We start from the raw sequence: 19,518 nt of genomic DNA, 5'->3' as shown, positions 1-19,518 counted from the left end.
ACTGAAGGGGAAATCGTTTCGCTTCAAAGCTGCGTTGACAACCACGTATTTATCAAATTACGCCGAGCCATGCGAGGCGTTATCTCCTGGCCTCCCAGCTCCCGAAGCGGGTTCTCCAGGGCGCGCGGGCTTCCTAGACGGACGAGTTGCGCGCGGCCAGGCTGCCACGCGGGTCTGGGGTCGGTTTGCGCAGAGCCTGTGCTCCCTCCCGGCCACGCGCCCCGCGGCCGGGCGGAGACGCTGGGAGGCGAGCAACTCCCGCCCGGCAGGCGCGGCTGGCACGTCGGGGGCGCCAGGCGGGTCGAGCCCGCCCCGCACTTGGCCTCGGTCGCGGGCGCGGGGCCCTCGGCCGTAACGTCACTCCGGGGACTGGCCGTTGCAGCGAAACGGCCGCGTTCCGGTTCCGGTGTGTTGACCAGGAGACGCGGGTACACAGAGAGGACAGGCGACCGACGCTGACCGGGCTGTGGCGGGCGCACAGCCGCGGGCGCCATGAGTCAGAAGCATGTGCTGCAAGGTAAAGGCTGGGCCGGCGCCCGAGGCCGGCGGCGGGAGCGGGGGCGGCGGGGCGGCCGGCGCCACGGTGCCTCTCCCCGCAGTGTTCGAGCAGTACCAGAAAGCCCGGACCCAGTTCGTGCAGACGGTGGCAGAGCTGGCGACCAGGCCCAAAAACATCGAGACCCTGCAGAATGCCGGTGAGCTCCCCGCTGAGCCCGCCCCGCCCCGCGGCGCTGTGCCACCCGGAGCCCTCAGGCCCCCGGAGCCCTCCGCCCCGCCTCGCCGTCACCCGCGTGCCCGGCCAGTCGCCGCCTGGGGTGCTGCGGCCTCTCGCTGCCCGAGTCCCCGGGTCCCCGCCTCAGCCTTGTCCTTTCCCCTCCCCTCCCCTGCCGGCTGAGCTTGGGGGGAGGAGGGTGGCGGCTGGAGGGCGGCGTCCCAAACTCCGCCGACTCACCTCGAGGCGCACGCAGACTCTTTAACGGGCCTCGGGGAGGGAGGCAGAGAGGGCGACGCTTACTGATAGGTGTGCAAGAGGCCCTACCTCCCATTTCCGTCTCAGCGCCACCAGGCAAGTGTCTGGTTGGAAGGAAAAGCCAAAGGAATTGCCAGGAAGTTCTTTTACGAGACTGCGAACTTGCCCTAATCAGACCCGTTTTACCTGGGCGCCTGTGCAGGGCACCCGGCCGTTGGCCACCTTCCGGCAAAGGAATTCCAGAGCGGCCGAAACGCGGCCGACACATTGTTTTTCGTTCGGCGTTGCTGAAAGAGCAATGATGTGCTTGGAGTGTGTCCAGGACGTTCAAAGTCGGTAAAGACCTAGCTTCGAAAAATCCTTACGGTGTTGTCATTTCACCCTCAGCCTGAACTCACGGAGACCATAGGGGAGGGAGGAGGGAGGGAGAGAGAGATACACATTTGTCTGTTAACATAAGGATAAAATAATGGTGGCACTCTCTCTCACTAAGTGTTATCCCACCACCATCTGAACTCAAAGTAAGATAGCATTTTATCACTGCTGTGATAAAAACCGTGTCATGAAAACCTTCAATTTATAGGACATAATGTTTAAATTAACATGAAATCAAAAGAAAATTAAGAACATATAGACAGGGCAAGAATGTTTAGATGTAATATTAACTCGGGTTTTTTTAGGGGATTTTCTACTGCCCCTAGAAAATCAATCTCTCTCTCTCTCTCTCTCTCTATATATATATATATATATTATATATATTATAACCTTCACATATATATAATATATATTATAACCTTCATATATATATATTATAACCAGACAGCCACAGCTGCCTCGGAGTAGTGAAAGGCAGGTAACCTCTTGACATCTCTTCTTCAACGGAGGAAACCATGCAGACGTGGTTGGATCTGGGAGGTCTGGTTCTATTATATCTATATATATATATATATATATATCTATATATATATAGATATATATATATATACATACACATAGAGAGAGAGAGAGAGAGGGAAATTTTTATAACAACACGCACCTCCCCCTTGTCTCCAACCCCTGGGCATTCACTAATCTGTTTTCCATTTAAAAAATTTCATCATTTCTATATTTGCTTTGCCACAGTTTCCTCATATAACTGACACAAGTGTAAAGGCATAGACTTATTACAGATGACTTTTCTTCCTCAAGACTTTTCTGGGCCCTCAACAAGGTGTGATAGGGGACAATGGAATAAACGTAAGCAATGTTGGCATCCAAAAGACTTGTTCAGATCAAGATGGAGTCAAAGCAGCTCTACCCGATACACAGAAACAAGTACAGGAGACTGCCAAATTAAGGAGACAAAAAATATGGCCCAAACCAAAGAATGTATCAAAAGTCCAATAAAGAACTAACTGAAATGGAGATAGCCAACTTATCGGATACAGAGTTCAAAACAGTGATGATAAGGATGCTTAGAGATCTCAATGTGTATGGCAAAGGCATAAAGGAAGAAATGAAAGCTACTCTAAGTGAAATAAAGACAGATCCACAGGGAACCAACAGTGAAGGGAACAAAGCCAGAGGTCAAACGAACAATTTGGAACATAAGGAAAAAATAAACAGTCAACCAGTACCTAATTCTTGAAGAACAAGAATCAAAAAAAATGTGGAGAGAATAAGAAGACTCTGGGACATCTCCAAATGCACCAACATCCAAATCATAAGGATGCCAGAGGGAGAAGAGGAAGAGCAAGAAACTGAAAACTTAGTTGACAAAATAATGAAAGAAAACTTCCCTAATTTGGCAGAGGAAATAGACATACAAGGCCAGGAAGCACAGAGAGTCCCATACAAGTTGGATCCAAAGAGGCCCACACCGGGAGACACATCATAATAAAAATGCCAAACATTAAAGATAAATAATCTTTTTTCCTATTTCTTTCTTTCTTTAAGTATATTTTATTGATTATGCTATTACAGTTGTCCCATTTTTCCTCCCCTTTATTCCCTTCCTCCCGGTACCCCCATTCCCTCCAGCATCCCCCCCCCTTAGTCCATGTCCCTGGGTTATACATGTAAGTTCTTTACCTTCTCCATTTCCTATACTATTATTAACGCCGCCTCCCCCCGTCTATTTGGTCCCTACCATTTATGCTTCTTATTCCCTGTACCTTTCCCCTCAACCTCCCCCCTCCCAGCTGATGACTTTCCATGTGATCTCCATTTCTATGATGTTCCTGTTCTAGTTTGCCTAGTTTGTTTTTGTTTTTGTTTTAGATTAAGTTGTGAAAAGCTGTGAGTTTGCTGTCCTTTCACTGTTCCTATTTTTTTTATCTTCTTTTTCTTAGATAAGTCCCTTTAACATTTCATATAATAAGGGCTTGGTGATGATGAACTCCTTGAATTTGACCTTATCTGAGAAGCACTTTATCTGTCCTTCCATTCTAAATGATAGCTTTGCTGGATAGAGCAATCTTGGATGTAAGTCCTTGACTTTCATGACTTTGAATACTTTTTTCTAGCTCCTCCTTGCCTGCAAGGTTTCTTTTGAGAAATCAGCTGACAGTCTGATGGGAAGTCCTTTGTAAGTAACTCTCTTCTTTTCTCTTGAAGGAAGAAAAGAAAGGGAGAAAGAAGGGAAGGGAAATAAATAAAAGAATCTGGAGCTAATTATTTAAAAATAAACATTTTATTATTTCAAAGTTGATAATCTTGTTCTGCAGTTGTTTCATGTAGATTAATTTACTTCTGCATGTGTGCATGCTTTTATGCATGTAGGCATATTCCTCAAAGTACTCAGAACAGTGCTGGTCACACAATGTTTCATATATACTAACTAATAAAAGTTCATTAGAGCATATTGCATTTAAAAATTTTTTATTTAATTATTGTTCAAGTACAGTTTTCTGTCTTTTACTCCCATCCCAGCCCACCCCCCAAGTGCTCCCCACCTCCCCCCATTTCCACCCCCCTTAGTTGTTGTCCATGTGTCCTTTATACTAGCTCCTGTAAATCCTTCCCCTTTTCCCCCTGAAATTCCCTCCCCTCTCCTTTTTAGCCACTGTCCCCCTGTTCTCTATTTCAGTGTCTTTGTTTTTATTTTGCTTGCTTGTTTGTTTTGTTGTTTAGGTTCCTGTTAAAGGTGAGATCATATGGTATTTGTCTTTCACTGTCTGGGTTATTTCACTCAGCATAAGAGCATATTGCATTTTTAAATGCTTAATTTTTAATTTTTCCTCCCCTCTCATTTCTATTCAATGGCTTTTGTGAATGGACACTTGAAAATTATAAGTATGTAATTTTTGGACAATATACACCTAAACTAAATGATTTTTAAAAGGAAAAATGATTGACATTAAAAATTTGATACTGAAACATAGAAGTAATAACACTTAAGATACAGAATAACATGTTTTAGTATAATAATGGCAGGGTTTCTCTTCCCATAAATATAGAATATATTGTAGGATTTAATCAGTTCAAACTGTTAGGCTAAGTGGTCAGCAAAGTATAAGTGCTTTAAATATGAAATTTTAAATAGCCACCTGTCCTCCTAATCCAGATGGCAGCATGAGCAGTCACAGCTCGCCTCTTCACACAACCACATCAAAATTACAACTAAAATATAGAACAGCCATCACTCAGAACCATCAGAAATTGAGTTGGAAGCCTGAGAACTAGGGAATTAAAGGAACCACATGCATCCTTGCCCTCTCAGAATAGGTGCTGGTAGGAGGGGTGCAGATGCGGAAGGGGCCGGTCCCTCACCAGTCCCTTTTGCACTTACCTGTCCAGTTTTCCCACAATCATTTATTAAATAGATTGTCTTTACCCTGCTTTATTTTCTTGCTTCTTTAGTCATAGATTAATTGACTATATAGTTGTGTGTTTATTTCTGGACTCTATTGTTTTCCAATGATCTATGTGTCTGTTATTAGGTCAGTACCGTGCTGTTTTGCTTGCTATAGCCTCATAGTATAGTTTGATATCAGGTAGTGTGGTACCTCCTACTGTGTTCTTTTTCAGTTGTTAATTGGGGTCTTTTGAGTTTCCACATAAATTTTGGATTGTTTGTTCTAGTTCTGTGAAATATGCCATTGCTATATTGATAGAAATTGTGTTGAATCCTAAAAGATATTTCTCTTTTTTTCCTTTTTTTATTGTTGTTCAAGTACAGTTTTCTGCCTTTTCCCCTCACCCCTCCCCAACACCCCAGCCTTCCCCACCTCCCTCCCGTTTCCACTCCTTGTTATTGTCCATGTGTCCTTTATACTTGTTCCTGCAAACCCTTTACCATTTTCCCCTGAAATTCCCTGCCCTCTCCCCTCTGGTCACTGTCAGCCTGTTCTCAATTTCAGTGTCTTTGGTTATATTTTGCTTGCTTGCTTGTTTTGTTCATTATGTTCCTGTTAAAGATGAGAGCACATGGTATTTGTCTTTCACCTCCTGGCTTATTTCACTCAGCATAATGCTTTCCAGTTCCATCCATGCTGTTGCAAAGGGTAGTAGCTCCTTCTTTCTTTCTGCTGCATAGAATCCCATTGTGTAAATGTACCATAGTTTTTTGATCCACTCATTTACTGATGAGCACTTAGGTTGCTTCCAGTACTTGGCTATTGTAAATTGTGCTGCTATGAACATTGGGGTGCATAGGTTCTTTTGGATTAGTGTTTCAGGGTTCTTAGGATATAATCCTGGAAGTGGAATTGCTGGGTCAAAAGGCAGATCCATTTTTAGTTTTCTGAGGAAATTCCATACTGTTTTCCATAGTGGTTGCACCAGTTCACATTCCCACCAACAGTGCACTAGGGTTCCGTTTTCCCCACAACCTCTCCAACACTTGTTGTTTGCTGCTTTGTTTATGATGGCCATTCTGACCAGTGTAAAGTGGTATCTCACTGTGCTTTTAATTTGGATCTCTCTGATGGCTAGTGATACTGAGCATCTTTTCATATGTCTGTAGACCCTCTGTATGTCCTCCTTGGAGAAGTATCTCTAACAGATACTTCTTGAATGAGTTAGTCATTTCATGATAACTCTAAAATATACTGTAGAAAAGATTCAGTCTATGGGGCCACAGTAACTTAAATAGTTCTTCATCAGAATGGAAAGTATTGATTAATGAGTCACATACAGTAATAATAATGAAATGTTAGTGAAAAATAAGGTCAACATAGGGAATTCACCCCTTTAGTTAGCACTTTTATTTATCAAGTACTTGTATCTACTTTGTCTCAACCCATCTGCCTAACACTTTAGAAATTTTACTCATCGTAATTCTCACAACGATTTTATGAGGTAGCCCTAGAGTTCACCGCTATTTTACATACAAGGAGAGTGAGACGTGGAGATGTTAAGTAACCTTGCCAGGCCCCACAGCTGGGAAGTGGCAGCACCCGGGTTTGGGCCCAGTCAGTCTGCCTCCAAGAGACAAACTTTCAATTAGCTCAGTCTGTTGTCTCTCAACATAAGCAGTCATGTAACAAGCTGGGCAAATGATTCTTTCTGTTCTTAAAGCATAAAGTTTTTTTGATTTCCTCACTGGACTCCAAACGGAATGCCTGAGTCAGACAGCAACTCTGACAGTCAGTGGTGAATTCTTTGCTGTGTACTGAATAATTATATAATGTAATCACTTATGCTAAAACTTGAATGAACTATAGTGGCAATTTGATGTTAAATGGTCATATAAAAAGTAGTTTTAAATAAAAATAAAACACTTGTTGGACTTTCCATTTTATTTATTTATTTATTTACCTTTAGAGGGGAAGGGGAGAGGGAGAGAAACATCAATGTATGGTTGCCTTTTGTGTGTCCCCTGCTGGGAGTTGGCCTGCAGGGTACCAGCCTGCAACCCAGGCATGTGCCCTGACTGGGAATCAAACCGCAATCCTCTGGTTCACAGGCCTGTGCTCAATCCACTGAGCTACACCAGCCAGGCCTGGACTTTCCATTTTTAAAGCTTTGCAAAAGTTACAATAATGTCTTTAACATATAAGTTAATGATAATTTTGAATAAAATTAGAAAACAAAGTATATATGGTAGATCATTTCATGTTAAGTAAAAAATACAAAGAAGGACACTATCAAGAATATAAAAAAGATGGCTCCAGAATGGGAGAATGGGGCACTGGCTGGTGTGGCTCAGTGGATTGAGCACAGGCATATGAACAAAAGGGACACCAGTTCGATTCCCAGCCAGGGCACATGCCTGGGTTGTGGGCTAGGTCCCCAGTGGGTGTGTGTGTATGTGAGAGGTAACTGATGGATGTGTCTCCCTTTCTCCTTCCCTTCCCCTCTCGCTATAAATAACTAAATAACTAAATAAATAAGAATGGGAGAACGTATTTACCCAGCATATGCCTGATAAGAGATTCATGTCTAGAATATATAGAGAACTTCTAATAGTCAACAAAACCCCCAACAACTTGATTAAAATTGGCCAAAGAATTTGAATAGACATTTCTCCAAAGAAGTTGTAGAAGTGGCCAATAAACCCATGAAAGGATGCTCAATATCAGTAGTCTTTAGGGAAATGCAAATCAAACCACAGTGAGATACCATTTCATATCCATTAGGGTGGCTATTACAAAAACAACAAAAAATAACAAATGTTGGTGAGAACGTGGAGAAATTGGAACCTGTGTGCTCTGCTGGTAGGAATGTAAAATGGTGCAGCCATTGTGGAAAATAGTTTTCCTCAAAAACTAACAATTCCACTCCAAGGTATGCACTACAAAGCATTGAAACCTGGAACTCAAACGGAGTACACCAATGTTCGTAGCAGCATTATTCACAATATCCAAAAGGTGGAAACAACCTGAATGTCCATTAACAGGTGAGTGGAGAAACACAAGGTTATACATATATACAGTAGAATATTTTTCATCTTACAAAGCTAATGAAATTCTGAAACATGCTAGATGAACTTTGCAAATATGTTAAGTATAATGAACTTTGCAAAGTAGATGAACTTTGCAAATATGTCAAGTATGAAATAAGCCAGACAAAAAAGGACAAATATTATATGAGGCCATTTATACGAGATATCTACAGTAGAAAAATTCAGAAACAGAAAGTAGAATCGAGGTTACCGAGGGCTGGGGGTAGGGAGAAATGGAGAGTTAGTGTTAATTTATATAGAGTATCTGATAGAAATTATGAGGAAGTTCTGGAAATGATAGTAGGTGATGGTTACACAACATTGTAACTGTACTTAGTGCTATTAAATTGTCATCTAAAATGGTTAAAATAATAAATTTTGTGATGTATATTTTACCACAATAAAAATAAATTGAATTTTTAAAAATCGAATAAGACAAGGAATATAAGTAACCAAGGCAACCAGATATCTTTACTATGACTTAAATGAGCCCACAGGCCCTATTTATAGAGTATTGTTTTTAAAGAAACAAAGTTGTTAAATATCTTTATAAACAGAAGATTAAGATAATATGTATATACATTATAGGGGAGACCCCAAAAATCAGAATTATCTTCTGGAGGATGGACCCTTGTAGCACAGGCTTCCCCCGCTAAGTGGGTGTTCTAGGGACCCATCTGTATCAGTGTACCAGCTGGCTTTGTTGTGAGAGGCTGTGTTTGGCTTCAGTGAATTTTATTTAAAGACTCAACACATTTGCCCATTTCATAATGGATGATTTATGGGTGCACCTGCCCACATCAAGCTGAGCATTCAGCAGTTTTTGACCAAAAATGGCACAAACCCTGTGCCCCATCATTCCTGTCCAGCGGATCGCACCCTGAGTGACATTTTTGTTTGTTTCCTTGGATGAAAAAAGTTCTCAAAGGGAAACATTATGCTAATGTGAAAGAGGTGAAGCAAAAAAAGGTAGAAGCACTAAAAGGAATCAAAATCGACGAGCTCAAAGCCTGTTTTGAACAGGGGAAAAAACGTCTTGATAAGTGCATTGCATCAAATGGAGAGTACTATGAAGGTGACTGAAGTTTAAACATGTAAGAGTAAATACACAATTCTTTTATAAATAAACTCCAGTTTTGGGGATATATGTAAATATATATGTAATATGAGAATGCATAAGAAATTTTTTGTCTTTGGAAATATTTGACATTTTCTTCCTAATTTACATGTTTTTAGCATGCACCATCAAAGTAATGAGGCCTATGTTGCACTGAAAGGAATTAAAGGAAAGAGCTGTGATTATTTTGAGGCTATTTTACAATCTCCTCCACCTGATTACTAGTTTCTTGAGAATAGGAGCTTCTTTAACTCATACTTGTAGTTCTACTTGCCACTCAGTAAATCCCAATCTGTTTTTTTCAATGAACGATTGTGGCAGGATCAGCAAAGTTATTTTTGTTTGGGGCACAACTGGACTGCAGCGTAGGTATTAGCAGCAATGTCTCCGGTATGGCGCTGGAAAAAGAGAACTAGGAAAGGAATGCAAAGCCATAAAGTTGGGAGAGGGAGAGAACTGTAAAGATTCTATAAGTTAAATTTCAAAAATAGTTTCATGCTATTTTATCAGTTTGTATAGATTGAATTATTTTAGAGATATTACCATATAACACATGAATCATTTTTAATATTAGAAATTAGATAGCTCTTGTTGGTTCCTTCAGTGGAGACCACAATGAGGCCCTTAGTAGTTCCCTAGAGACCTTGTATATCAGCTATTACAGCAACTATTCAGACTGCTGTGGTTTATGGACTATACATTTTTATGCATTCTCTCACCAAGAATCGATCACTATGGATTCCTCATGGGCAGGCAGGTAAGGACAAAATTTCTTTTTATGTTACATATACCACTTTTTCCCTCTGCTCTCTCTCCTCCCCTCCTCTTGTCGCCCCTCCCAACTCAATGTCTCTTGCATCATTATCGTATTTTTAGGACAAATGTGTCATTAAATATCAAAGTCTCCATGCTTAATCTGTGTAAGAGATAAAAAATCATGTTGCTGGGGGCTAATGATTATAAAGTACTAAGAAGCAATTTAAGGACTAGAAATTTGGGGCAGTTATCTTCTCTAAAAGAACACTCTTATTCAAATGCAGACATATTATTTATTTTTATTGACTTTATTGGGGTTACATCAGCTAACAAAATTATATACACTTCTAGGGTATGATTCTCTAATGCATCATCTGTATATTGTATTGTGTGTTCACCACCCAAAGTCGTCTCCTTCCATCACCATTTATTCCCCATTTTTTCTCTCTACCTGCCTCTATCCCTCAAACAAATATATTTTAATGGAAACTTTAGCTTTTACTTTTATAGGTTCAGAGATTTAAAACTTTTGAAATCCTTATTGTGCTACTGTCTGAACTAATGAATATAGGGAAAGTATGATAGAGCCGAAGTTTCCATGCAGAATCCTAACACAGATATTGAATATAAGAATAGAAGGAATGCCTCTCCTTTTGTTCTTGTGTGTCATTTTATTGACATTATTTTTCCTGGGCCACATACAATAGAAAGATGGAGGAGAAAATGTATAAATTAGAAAATTCCTTTGAGTATATGAATGAGTGAAACACCTTTGTGGCGGGGTAGTAAAATAGTTTACTGCTAAAATTGCAAACCAAAATTTTCCAAGAGTAGAGACTTGGTATATAAGCTAAATACTGTAACTAATAATAAACACATAATTAAGTCAAATATTATAGATGTAAATAGATGAATTCATCAAATTCTTAAAGTAAAAGTTCAAAGTTCTTGAGATTTTAATTTAAAATATCTAGGCTGAATAGCCCAGTATAGATTGATTTTTCAATTATATTTCAAAAGACAATAAGCCATTTCCTTCACATAAATTTATCAAATAGGGAGAAAAAAGGAAATAACAGAATCAACAGGAAAAAATAATATGAACCATAAATTATTATTTATTTTTTAAATTGTGATTCTTTTAAAACTATTCTAAGAATACTATATTTTATATTTTTGGCCTTTAATGTATTTGTTATGAAACTTAAATATATGTTAACAAATTTTATTTTTCTTTTTAAAAAGACTTTATTTATTTATCTTTTTAGAGAGAGGAGAAGGGAGAAAGAGAGAGAAGCATCCATCAATTGCCTCTCACACGCCCCCTACTGGGGCAGGCCTGCAACTCAGGCATGAGCCCTGACTGGGAATGGAACCAGTGACCAACCTTTCACTTTGTGGGGCAACACCCAACCAGCTGAGCCACACCAGTCGGGGCAGCCTTTCTTTTTTAAATGGTGGATATTTATTATCAAAAATGACAAGTTATATTCAACAATTAATAACAACCCAATTAAAATGGGAGAGAGATTTGAACCAACATTTCAATAAAGAAGATATACAAATGGCCAACAAGCACATAAAAAGACATTCACCATCATTAATGCTAGGGAAATAAAAATCAAAACCACAATGAGATATCACTTCATGCCGATTAGGATGGCTATTCTTTTTTTAAAAACATGGAAAATAGATGTTGGTGAAGATGTGGGGACATTTGAGGCCTTGCATTTTGCTATTGGGAATGGGAAATGGTGAAGCTTCTGTAGAAAACAGTGTAATATTTTCTAGATAGTGGAGATGATTACACGTCATTGAAAATGTACTTGGTACCACTGAATTATACACTAAAAATGGTTTAAGTGGTAACTTCTATGTTATGTATATTTAACCACAATAAAAAATGAACAAGTAATAAAGCAAACTACAAAGAAGAGATTAACAAGTTGTTTGAAACCCAACATTTTAGAAAGAACCCATGTTAATACTTGGTAGTAATTCTAATACCTTGCTCTGTGCTTTAAACTTTGTTGGGAGATATTTCAGAAATATCTCTATGATAAAAGTATAGATAATAATTTAAAGAGCAGACACGTTCGTTTGTCTAACAGGAGACAAACTATTATCTATAAACTATTATAGATAATATCTATAAACTACTATCTATAGACTATTATAGATAATTTATGAGCAGACACGTTGGTTTGTCTAACAGGAGCTATGACCTCACTTGAGCAGGAGTGCTTTGTGTCTGCAAAGTTAATTAGCTTGGGTGGTGTTCAAACATGCACTTGTGGCCTTGTATATGATGATCTAAGCAAGCGAACTTAGACATAAAAATGACTACTAAATGAAATTGGAAACTGTGAAAAGCCACAGGTCACATCATTAAATGTGTCTGAGATAAGCATCGTTCTTCTTTGTTTATTTGGTAGTACTATGTATCATATTTTAGCCCAATCCTAGAAGTTACTGTGTTTTCCTTTTAGTCTATTTAAAATGTTTCTGGCCTTGACTGAGCTACTGGTGTAGCTCAGTGGATTGAGTGCCAGCCTGTGAACCAAAGGGTCACGGGTTCAATTCCATTCTGAGGCACATGCCTGGGTTGTGGGCCAGGTCCCCAGTAGGGGGCATGCAAGAGGCAACCACACATCGATATTTCTCTCCCTCTTTCTCCCTCCCTTCCTCTCTCTCTAAAAAAATAAATAAATAAAATATTTTAAATAAAAAAATAAAATATTTCTGAATATAACATTATAAAAGATTATCAGTAATATATGCTTTTATAGATCACTGGAGTATGTTTTTATAGAAAAGATACAGCAACATCAGTTGAATAGCCTGCTGTAAATTACATAAAGTTTAGAAAGTCAAGGGGCACTTCATTTTGGTTTGAACTACATCATTACCTTTCTTATAACCTTAGACCGATGTACCATCATTAAAGCACAAAAGCTTTAAGTATTTTACAGGTTTTCTGGTAAGGCAAAGCTAATATAAAGAGTTGGAATATCCAATAAGATGACCAAAATGCAATTATTTGTCTCCCTTCCCCTACGTCCTCAGTTTTAAATACATATTATTATTTATTTAGAAGTTATCAATAAAAATGTTAATTTCTTTTTTAAAAAAAGTTTATTTATTTATTTTAGAGAGAGAGAAAGGTAGGGAGAAAGAAGGAGAAGAACATCAATCATTCACCTCTTGCAACTGCCCCAACCAAGGACCAGGCCTGCAACCCAGGCATGTGCCCTGACCAGGAACAGAACCAGCACCCTTTCAATTGTGAGAGGATGCCCAACCAATTGAGCCACACTGGTCAGGGCAAGAATGTCAGAATTTCTAACCTTGCTCCACCATTTATTAGTTGTGTGACAATTTTTAAAGATTTCTCCGCCTCAATTTCCTCATCTGTAAAATAGACGTAATAATAGGGCCCACATCATAGGTTTGTTATGAGAGTTCAGTAAGTTAATAATATGCAAAACAAATCCTTAAAACAATGCATGCATATAAGTGCTCCATAAATATAAGCTACCTTTATTATTGTTGTGCGGATGAGATACCTACTACCTATTCAACCCTCAAATGAATATTATGAGAGCTGATAATATGATATACTTTTTTATATCAGATAATTTACTTATGTGAAGATAATGTCAGAAATCTGATTTGCAGCCCTTCATGAATGCAGCCCTGGACAAATGGCACTCCAAGCTCCTCTGTCTGGTTCTGAGATAAATCCTGACAAAATTTCTGTAATAAACTCTTTCTTTTGGAATCAGAAAAAAGACCCAACAGTTGGAATCAGAGAGAAAAAGAAAGAAAGACTTCATTGAGAGGAAAGGATCTGAGCTGAGCCCTGAAGATTGGATTTGCAAAGGGGAGGGGAGGGGGGATTCTAGCCCCTCCCCCCTCCGTGTGCTAGGCATTATACCACGTGCTTCACAACTTTTCTTTACATTCCTCATGACAGCTCTGTCAGGTCACATAGCTAGTATTTAACAGATCAGGGACTTAAACTCTTCTATTCTCAAAGAGTTTAAACTCTTCCCTCTTCCACTCTTCTAAACCCAAAGCTGTTCTTATTTCCACAGTATGCTGCTTTGATAATTGTAGGTTATATTATTCTGTGTCTTGGACAGTTATATACTTCTAAATACCCCATTAGTTTGTGGTGGCTAATTTTTCATTTTTGCTGATTTTTCCCTTTCATTTTCTTATTTGCATAGGTGCTGAATTATATGTTTGTTTTTAAATTTAAATTTTGCTGATTCCGTTCCTTCATAATTTAACTCAGGTGTAATGTCTTTGCTGAGGCCTCTTCTTCTGGATGTGGTCCCAACCATTCAACAGACTGCTGTTTTGGCTCTTGGGAGACTGGCTAATTATAATGATGACCTAGCAGAAGCAGTTGTGAAGGGCGACATCCTTCCACAGCTTGTTTATTCATTGGCAGAACAGAATGTAAGAATGTATAAAAAATGTTGGGTTTTTAACTTAAAAATTTTGATAGTTTGGATGCATTTGCAAGGTTATAAGCCTTAGAATTATTGAGATGTTAACACACCTTCACTTCTCTAAACTGAACATAGCATCATTAGGGCATTCTACTTTGAGGTTGGTATGCAGCTGTTTTCCATTATTGTGTTAACAGATTTTAAGGTGTAATGGAGGTATACATAAAGCAGTATTTCTGTGTATCGGAGTATTAAAATTATAGAATAAGGCTTAGGATATAAAGCCTTAGGTAAACAAAGAGTTGTTTACAGAAATCCTTATGTACAGATAAAATTATATACAAGTTGATGGCAACTATAAGAGATTGCTTTAGAGCAAAGGGGAGAGAAGCATCCAAAAGGAAGAAGACTGTGTTTAATGGAGGGTTGGATGAAGCATTTTACCAGTATGCAAGCATGTCAGGTCTTTTATGGGTCACCTAAGAGTGCCCCAATATCTGTTTCTCCTTCTGCCTGGTCCCACTCCATGTTTCTGTACCGCGCTACCTACCAATACCTAACAGCAGTTAAGGTCTTGGACTGTTCATTTCATTCTGTTAATTTATCATAACTAGGAATATATCTTTCTTGACAAATCTTTAAGATTGCATTCCTATTTGTATAACCAAAGACAAACAATCCAGTTAAAAATGGGCAAAGGACTTGAATAGACAATTATTCAAGGAAGTTGTACCCATGGCCCATAAACATGAAAAGATGTTCAACAGCTTTAGTCATCAGGAAATGCAAGTCAAAGCCACAACAAGGTAGTACATTGTCTACTGAGTTGGCCATAATGATAGAGAAAAACAAAGGAAAACAACCAGTGGTAATGAGGATGTGATTGACCCCTTGTTCATTGCTGGCAGAAGTGTAAAATGGTGCGGCTGCTTCCGACAGCTTGGCAGTTCCTCAGTGAGTTAAACATAATCACCATATGGCCTAGAAATTCTGCTCTAGTTATGTTTCCAAAAGGATTGAAAACAGGTGTTCAAACAAAACTTGTGCACAAATGTTCATAGCCGCATTATTCACAATAGCCAAAAGCATTGCAGGGTAAACAATGTTATATGTCCATACAGTGGACTATTATCAGCCATAAAAAAGGATCAAGTAATGATAGATGCTACAACATGGATGAACCTTGAAAACATTATGCTAAGCCAGACACAAGGTTACATATTACATGATTCCATTTATATGGAATATCCCCAATATGTAAAATCCACAGAGACAGAAGCAGATCAGTGGTTGCCCAGGGCTAGAGGAGAGGGGAATGAGGAGTGGCCACTTAACACACATGGAGTTCCTTGTTGGGTTGATAAAAATATTCTGGAACTACAGCTCTGACTGGTGTGGCTCGGTTGGTTGGGCATCTCCCACACAGGGAGAAAGGTCACAGGTTCGATTCCCAGTTAGGTTACATGCCTGGGTTGCAGACCAGGTCCGGTCCCTGGTTGGGGAGCTTGCGAGGGGCCATAGATGGAAGTATCTCTCACACTGATATCGCCCTCGCTTTCTGCCTCCCTTCTTCCTCTCTCTAAAAATAAAGTAAAATCTTTAAAAAAATATTCTGGAACTACAAAGGTTCCAGAATATTATGAGTGCACAACATTGTGAATGCACTAAATGCCACTGAATTGTATACTTTAAAATGATTGAAATGGTAAATTTTATGTTATATGTATTTTGCCAGCATTTTTAAAAGTAAAAAAATTCTTTTGTTGAAACTTTGCCTCATTTTTATAAATTGGACAGTCATTCACTAATGACTGTTTTATCTCTACAAGGAGTGACAGAAACTTTATTTTTGTTGTAGGTATTCCTTCTATTATCAAATAATGTTAGACTTTCCTCTTTCTGGATTCTTACCTCCATCTTTTGATGGCAGAGTGTGTATTTTGGTATCCCACATAGAAGGTTTTTTTAGAAGGTTCTTAATAGAAAATTTCCATGTAAATAATGTCTGTTAGTTATAAAGAGATAAAAAGTATTAGGGCAGGAAAGTGATGAGAACATGAGAATGTGAAGCATAATCCAAAAGCTTCTGTCTCCTTCACCTACCAGTCCTTTATCCCATTTCCCACAGGAGATTCAATCTCTCTCTATGGGGAGCAAAGTTCTTTTGCTTTTTTTTTAAAGGGAATTTCTTTGATGAGAAGTGGGAGAGAAGAGGGATTGGAGGAAGCAGGTATTAGAAGAAAGTGGCAAGGAGATCAGAAAATGTAAATTACAGGCTCTGCAGTTAGTGGTGACTATTAACACCGAAGGAATTGTGAATTTGAAAATTCTACAATATAAAAAGTCAAATTAGCTTAATGGAATGATAAGAAATGCATCACCGTTATTTTTCCATAATTACAAGAAAATCTGTGGAAAGCTACTTTACAACTCTATTCTCATTTTCACAATAAGTTAGTAGCTATTTGGTTACTGACATATAAAATTACACTTTACAACACATGTTTTAATATCTATATATGTTACATTTAAGAAACCAAAGAAATATATAAAATTAAAATATCATTACCAAATAGCATATTTCTTATATCATCAATACATACTAGGTTTTAAGATTTAATGTTAAAAATATACTTGATATATTTTCTCCTATAAATTTTTTTGTATCTTAATATTTTAGCGTAAGTAAATAGAATACTTTCAAAACAGATGTGATGACTCCCAGTTGCTTTTTAGTAATCAGTGAATGGAAATAGGAACAGAATTTAAAGTAGAGGGTTAACTGGGTTCTGTTAACCCACTGGGTTCTGTTAAAAGGAAGAGTTAGGACACCGTTACTGTATCATTATGTGAACTATACAACCACAGTGGGACTTCAAGCTAAATTCTTTCTAAACATTTAATTTTCTTGAGTACATGAAGAAAATCATATTTCAGTTTTAATTTCTTAATCTAATAAAATTTATATGTAGAAAATATTATAAATGTGAAGCATTACTTAAAATTCACATCATGGTAAGACATTTGTATTTCTTTTTTAAAGTGCCTTTTAAAAAAACCACTTCTAAAAAGGGATAAATATTGTATCTCATTGTTTGGATCGTTTCTTTGCCAGGAAAAGTTTTAAGATGTATCACGAATGTTTTGTCTTTGTGTTTATTCAGTGATTGATAAGTGCATCTTGAAACATGGTGGCTATTTCAGGGTAACTTAGAACTCCAGAACGAACACCTAGTGGAGGCCATGAGGGGCCTGCCAGGCTTAGAGACTGAGGGCAGGTAAAGGAAATGAGTTGGACAGTTTAGTTGTCATGCTGACAATCTGAGCTCCTCGGGGGTCAAATACCTTTCGTGTAACACAGATACGTAAAAATCTCATTATTTTATGAATTTTTAGAATATACATTTTGCAGGAAATATATTTTATTTATAAAATCATCTTCTAGAATAAAATATTTGAAATGTAATATAAGACATTGTTTTGTTTAGTTACTTAAACAAAAGCAACAGAGAACATCAAAAAATAAAAACGATGTTGCAGGATGTTTTTCTATTTAAGAGCTGTTGAACTTTATTATGTTCATGTTATTTTGACATTGGTTTTGGTCTTCTTTTTACTTTTTGTTATATAAGTGCTCGACTCACTTTGAATGTTATTTATTTAATCTATTTTGTCCTTGTAGCGTTTCTACAAGAAAGCAGCTGCCTTTGTGTTACGAGCAGTTGGTAAACATTCTCCTCAACTAGCACATGCAATAGTTGATTGTGGAGCTCTGGATACACTGGTCATATGCCTGGAAGATTTCGACCCAGGAGTTAAAGAGGCAGTGGCCTGGGCCCTTGGAAATATTGCAAGACACAATGCAGGTAATGGAGCATAAGTTAAAATAGGATTATTAAAGTTTATATAGGCAAATCTGGCTTTGCTTAGTAAAGCATAGGTGAGTTTTTAGTGATGTTTCTTACATTATAGAAGATAAGCTTTGAATGATACCCAAGTTGTTTGAATTACAGATTCACACACACACAAAAAAAATATATACATCCCAGCTTTTATATGTTAGCAGAGGGGAAATTTATAAAGGGAAAGGAGGGGCAGCAAATGGGGCAAATGAGATATTAATTCTCAAATTCTCATTTAAGAAATGGCTTTAGTTTGTCATCCTTCAGCGTACATTGAGTCTTTGCTCTTACTCATAGTATAGGGCATTCTAAATCATCCAGGGGCCGTATCATATGAGTAATGTTAAAAAGATATGGACATAACTTTCTAGAACATGTTTGTATTCAGTCTGTATTGGGCAGAAAGGAAGGAGAAAGAGAAGGACCACCTTTACTTAGGAATTGACAATTTGGTGCCAGGACCTCCTGCGTAAAGTTGTGCTAATACACCTGATCAGTAAAAAAATATATAGCAAACAAAACTGCTAAATGATAAGAATAAACAATACAACAAAAATATACAGTTTAAGAAACATATGTAAAAATGATCAACTTTGCTGGTAATCAAGAACTGTATATTAAAACATTAGTGAAAATATCTTTCCCCTTTTATTACTTGGGGTGGGGGGCGGAGAGTAAGGCAGAAATAGGGCCTAGTGGCTAAGAGCACCGTGGCATCAGACTGGACCAGAGTTTGAGCCCAAGTTCTGCCACTTAGTTGCTAGGTGACATCAGATATGACTTTTAAACTTTCAGAACCTTTACTTCCTTATCTGCAAAAAGAGGGTAATGACTTCAGAGTTACTTCAGGATTTGTTGTAGGATGTTCACGGGAGCTACCTCTGAGATTTGTTGTGAGGATGATGAGATTACTGCATGTGAAGCACTTAGGAGAGAGCTTGGCATGTGGTAAATATTCAGAAAATGAAAGGTATTAGTATTGATACAGATGGTTAGAGAGGACTTGATAATGTTTATGCCTGTTGGTGGAGGCACTACAAATTGTATAAACTTGAGGAAAGTTGTTTGGTAAAACTAATCTAAGTCACAAAATGGTTTATAGTCACTCTAGAAAGCCTGCTTTGGGAATTCATCCTAAGTAAAGAATTCCACAGAATAAGAAAACTATACTCATAAAAGTGTTATTGTAGCATTTTTTGTGTGTGTGTTCTATTTGGAAATGAACAAAAGTTTATTGAAACTGGTTTTGGGGACGATGGCTGGGTGGATACTTAAGGGTTTTCCAAAGAGAACTATGTATTATGCTTTAGGCTTCTCAAAAGACATTTTTTTACATGTGTATTGTACAGGGTCCAGGAGAAAGTAAGGTGTGCTTAAGCGTGGTTGGTAGGGTGTGTGAGTGTCTCCCATGAGGTGGACAGCAATTTGCTCATTTCACCTAAAATGCC

At 38.3% G+C, this 19,518-nt stretch overlaps 1 protein-coding gene and 1 long non-coding RNA gene across 3 annotated transcripts in view; one reads left to right on the top strand and one right to left on the bottom strand.

Moving 5' to 3' along the window:
• Positions 1 to 341: 341 nt before the first annotated feature.
• Positions 342 to 19,518, top strand: part of LOC119000814 (sperm-associated antigen 6) — a 39,274-nt gene continuing 20,097 nt past the window's right edge. Inside the window, exons 1-4 of one of the 2 annotated variants that reach the window (XM_037065940.1) lie at positions 342 to 517; positions 600 to 695; positions 14,009 to 14,175; positions 17,851 to 18,034. In XM_037065940.1, the coding sequence (XP_036921835.1) occupies positions 493 to 517; positions 600 to 695; positions 14,009 to 14,175; positions 17,851 to 18,034 (472 nt within the window). In that variant the 5' untranslated portion in view covers positions 342 to 492. The remainder of the gene's footprint in view (positions 518 to 599; positions 696 to 14,008; positions 14,176 to 17,850; positions 18,035 to 19,518) is intronic. The other variant, XM_037065938.1, reaches the window with a different exon arrangement.
• LOC119000815 (uncharacterized) overlaps positions 15,408 to 19,518 on the bottom strand; it is a 62,196-nt gene continuing 58,085 nt past the window's right edge. Inside the window, exon 6 of the long non-coding RNA XR_005069412.1 lies at positions 15,408 to 15,583. This is a non-coding gene — a long non-coding RNA (uncharacterized LOC119000815). The remainder of the gene's footprint in view (positions 15,584 to 19,518) is intronic.

This window comes from Sturnira hondurensis, unplaced genomic scaffold, assembly GCF_014824575.4.
Source record: "Sturnira hondurensis isolate 20B ecotype Veracruz unplaced genomic scaffold, ASM1482457v3 Scaffold0016284, whole genome shotgun sequence".
NCBI lineage: Eukaryota > Metazoa > Chordata > Mammalia > Chiroptera > Phyllostomidae > Sturnira > Sturnira hondurensis.
This window is presented reverse-complemented; position numbering and strand designations above follow the sequence as displayed.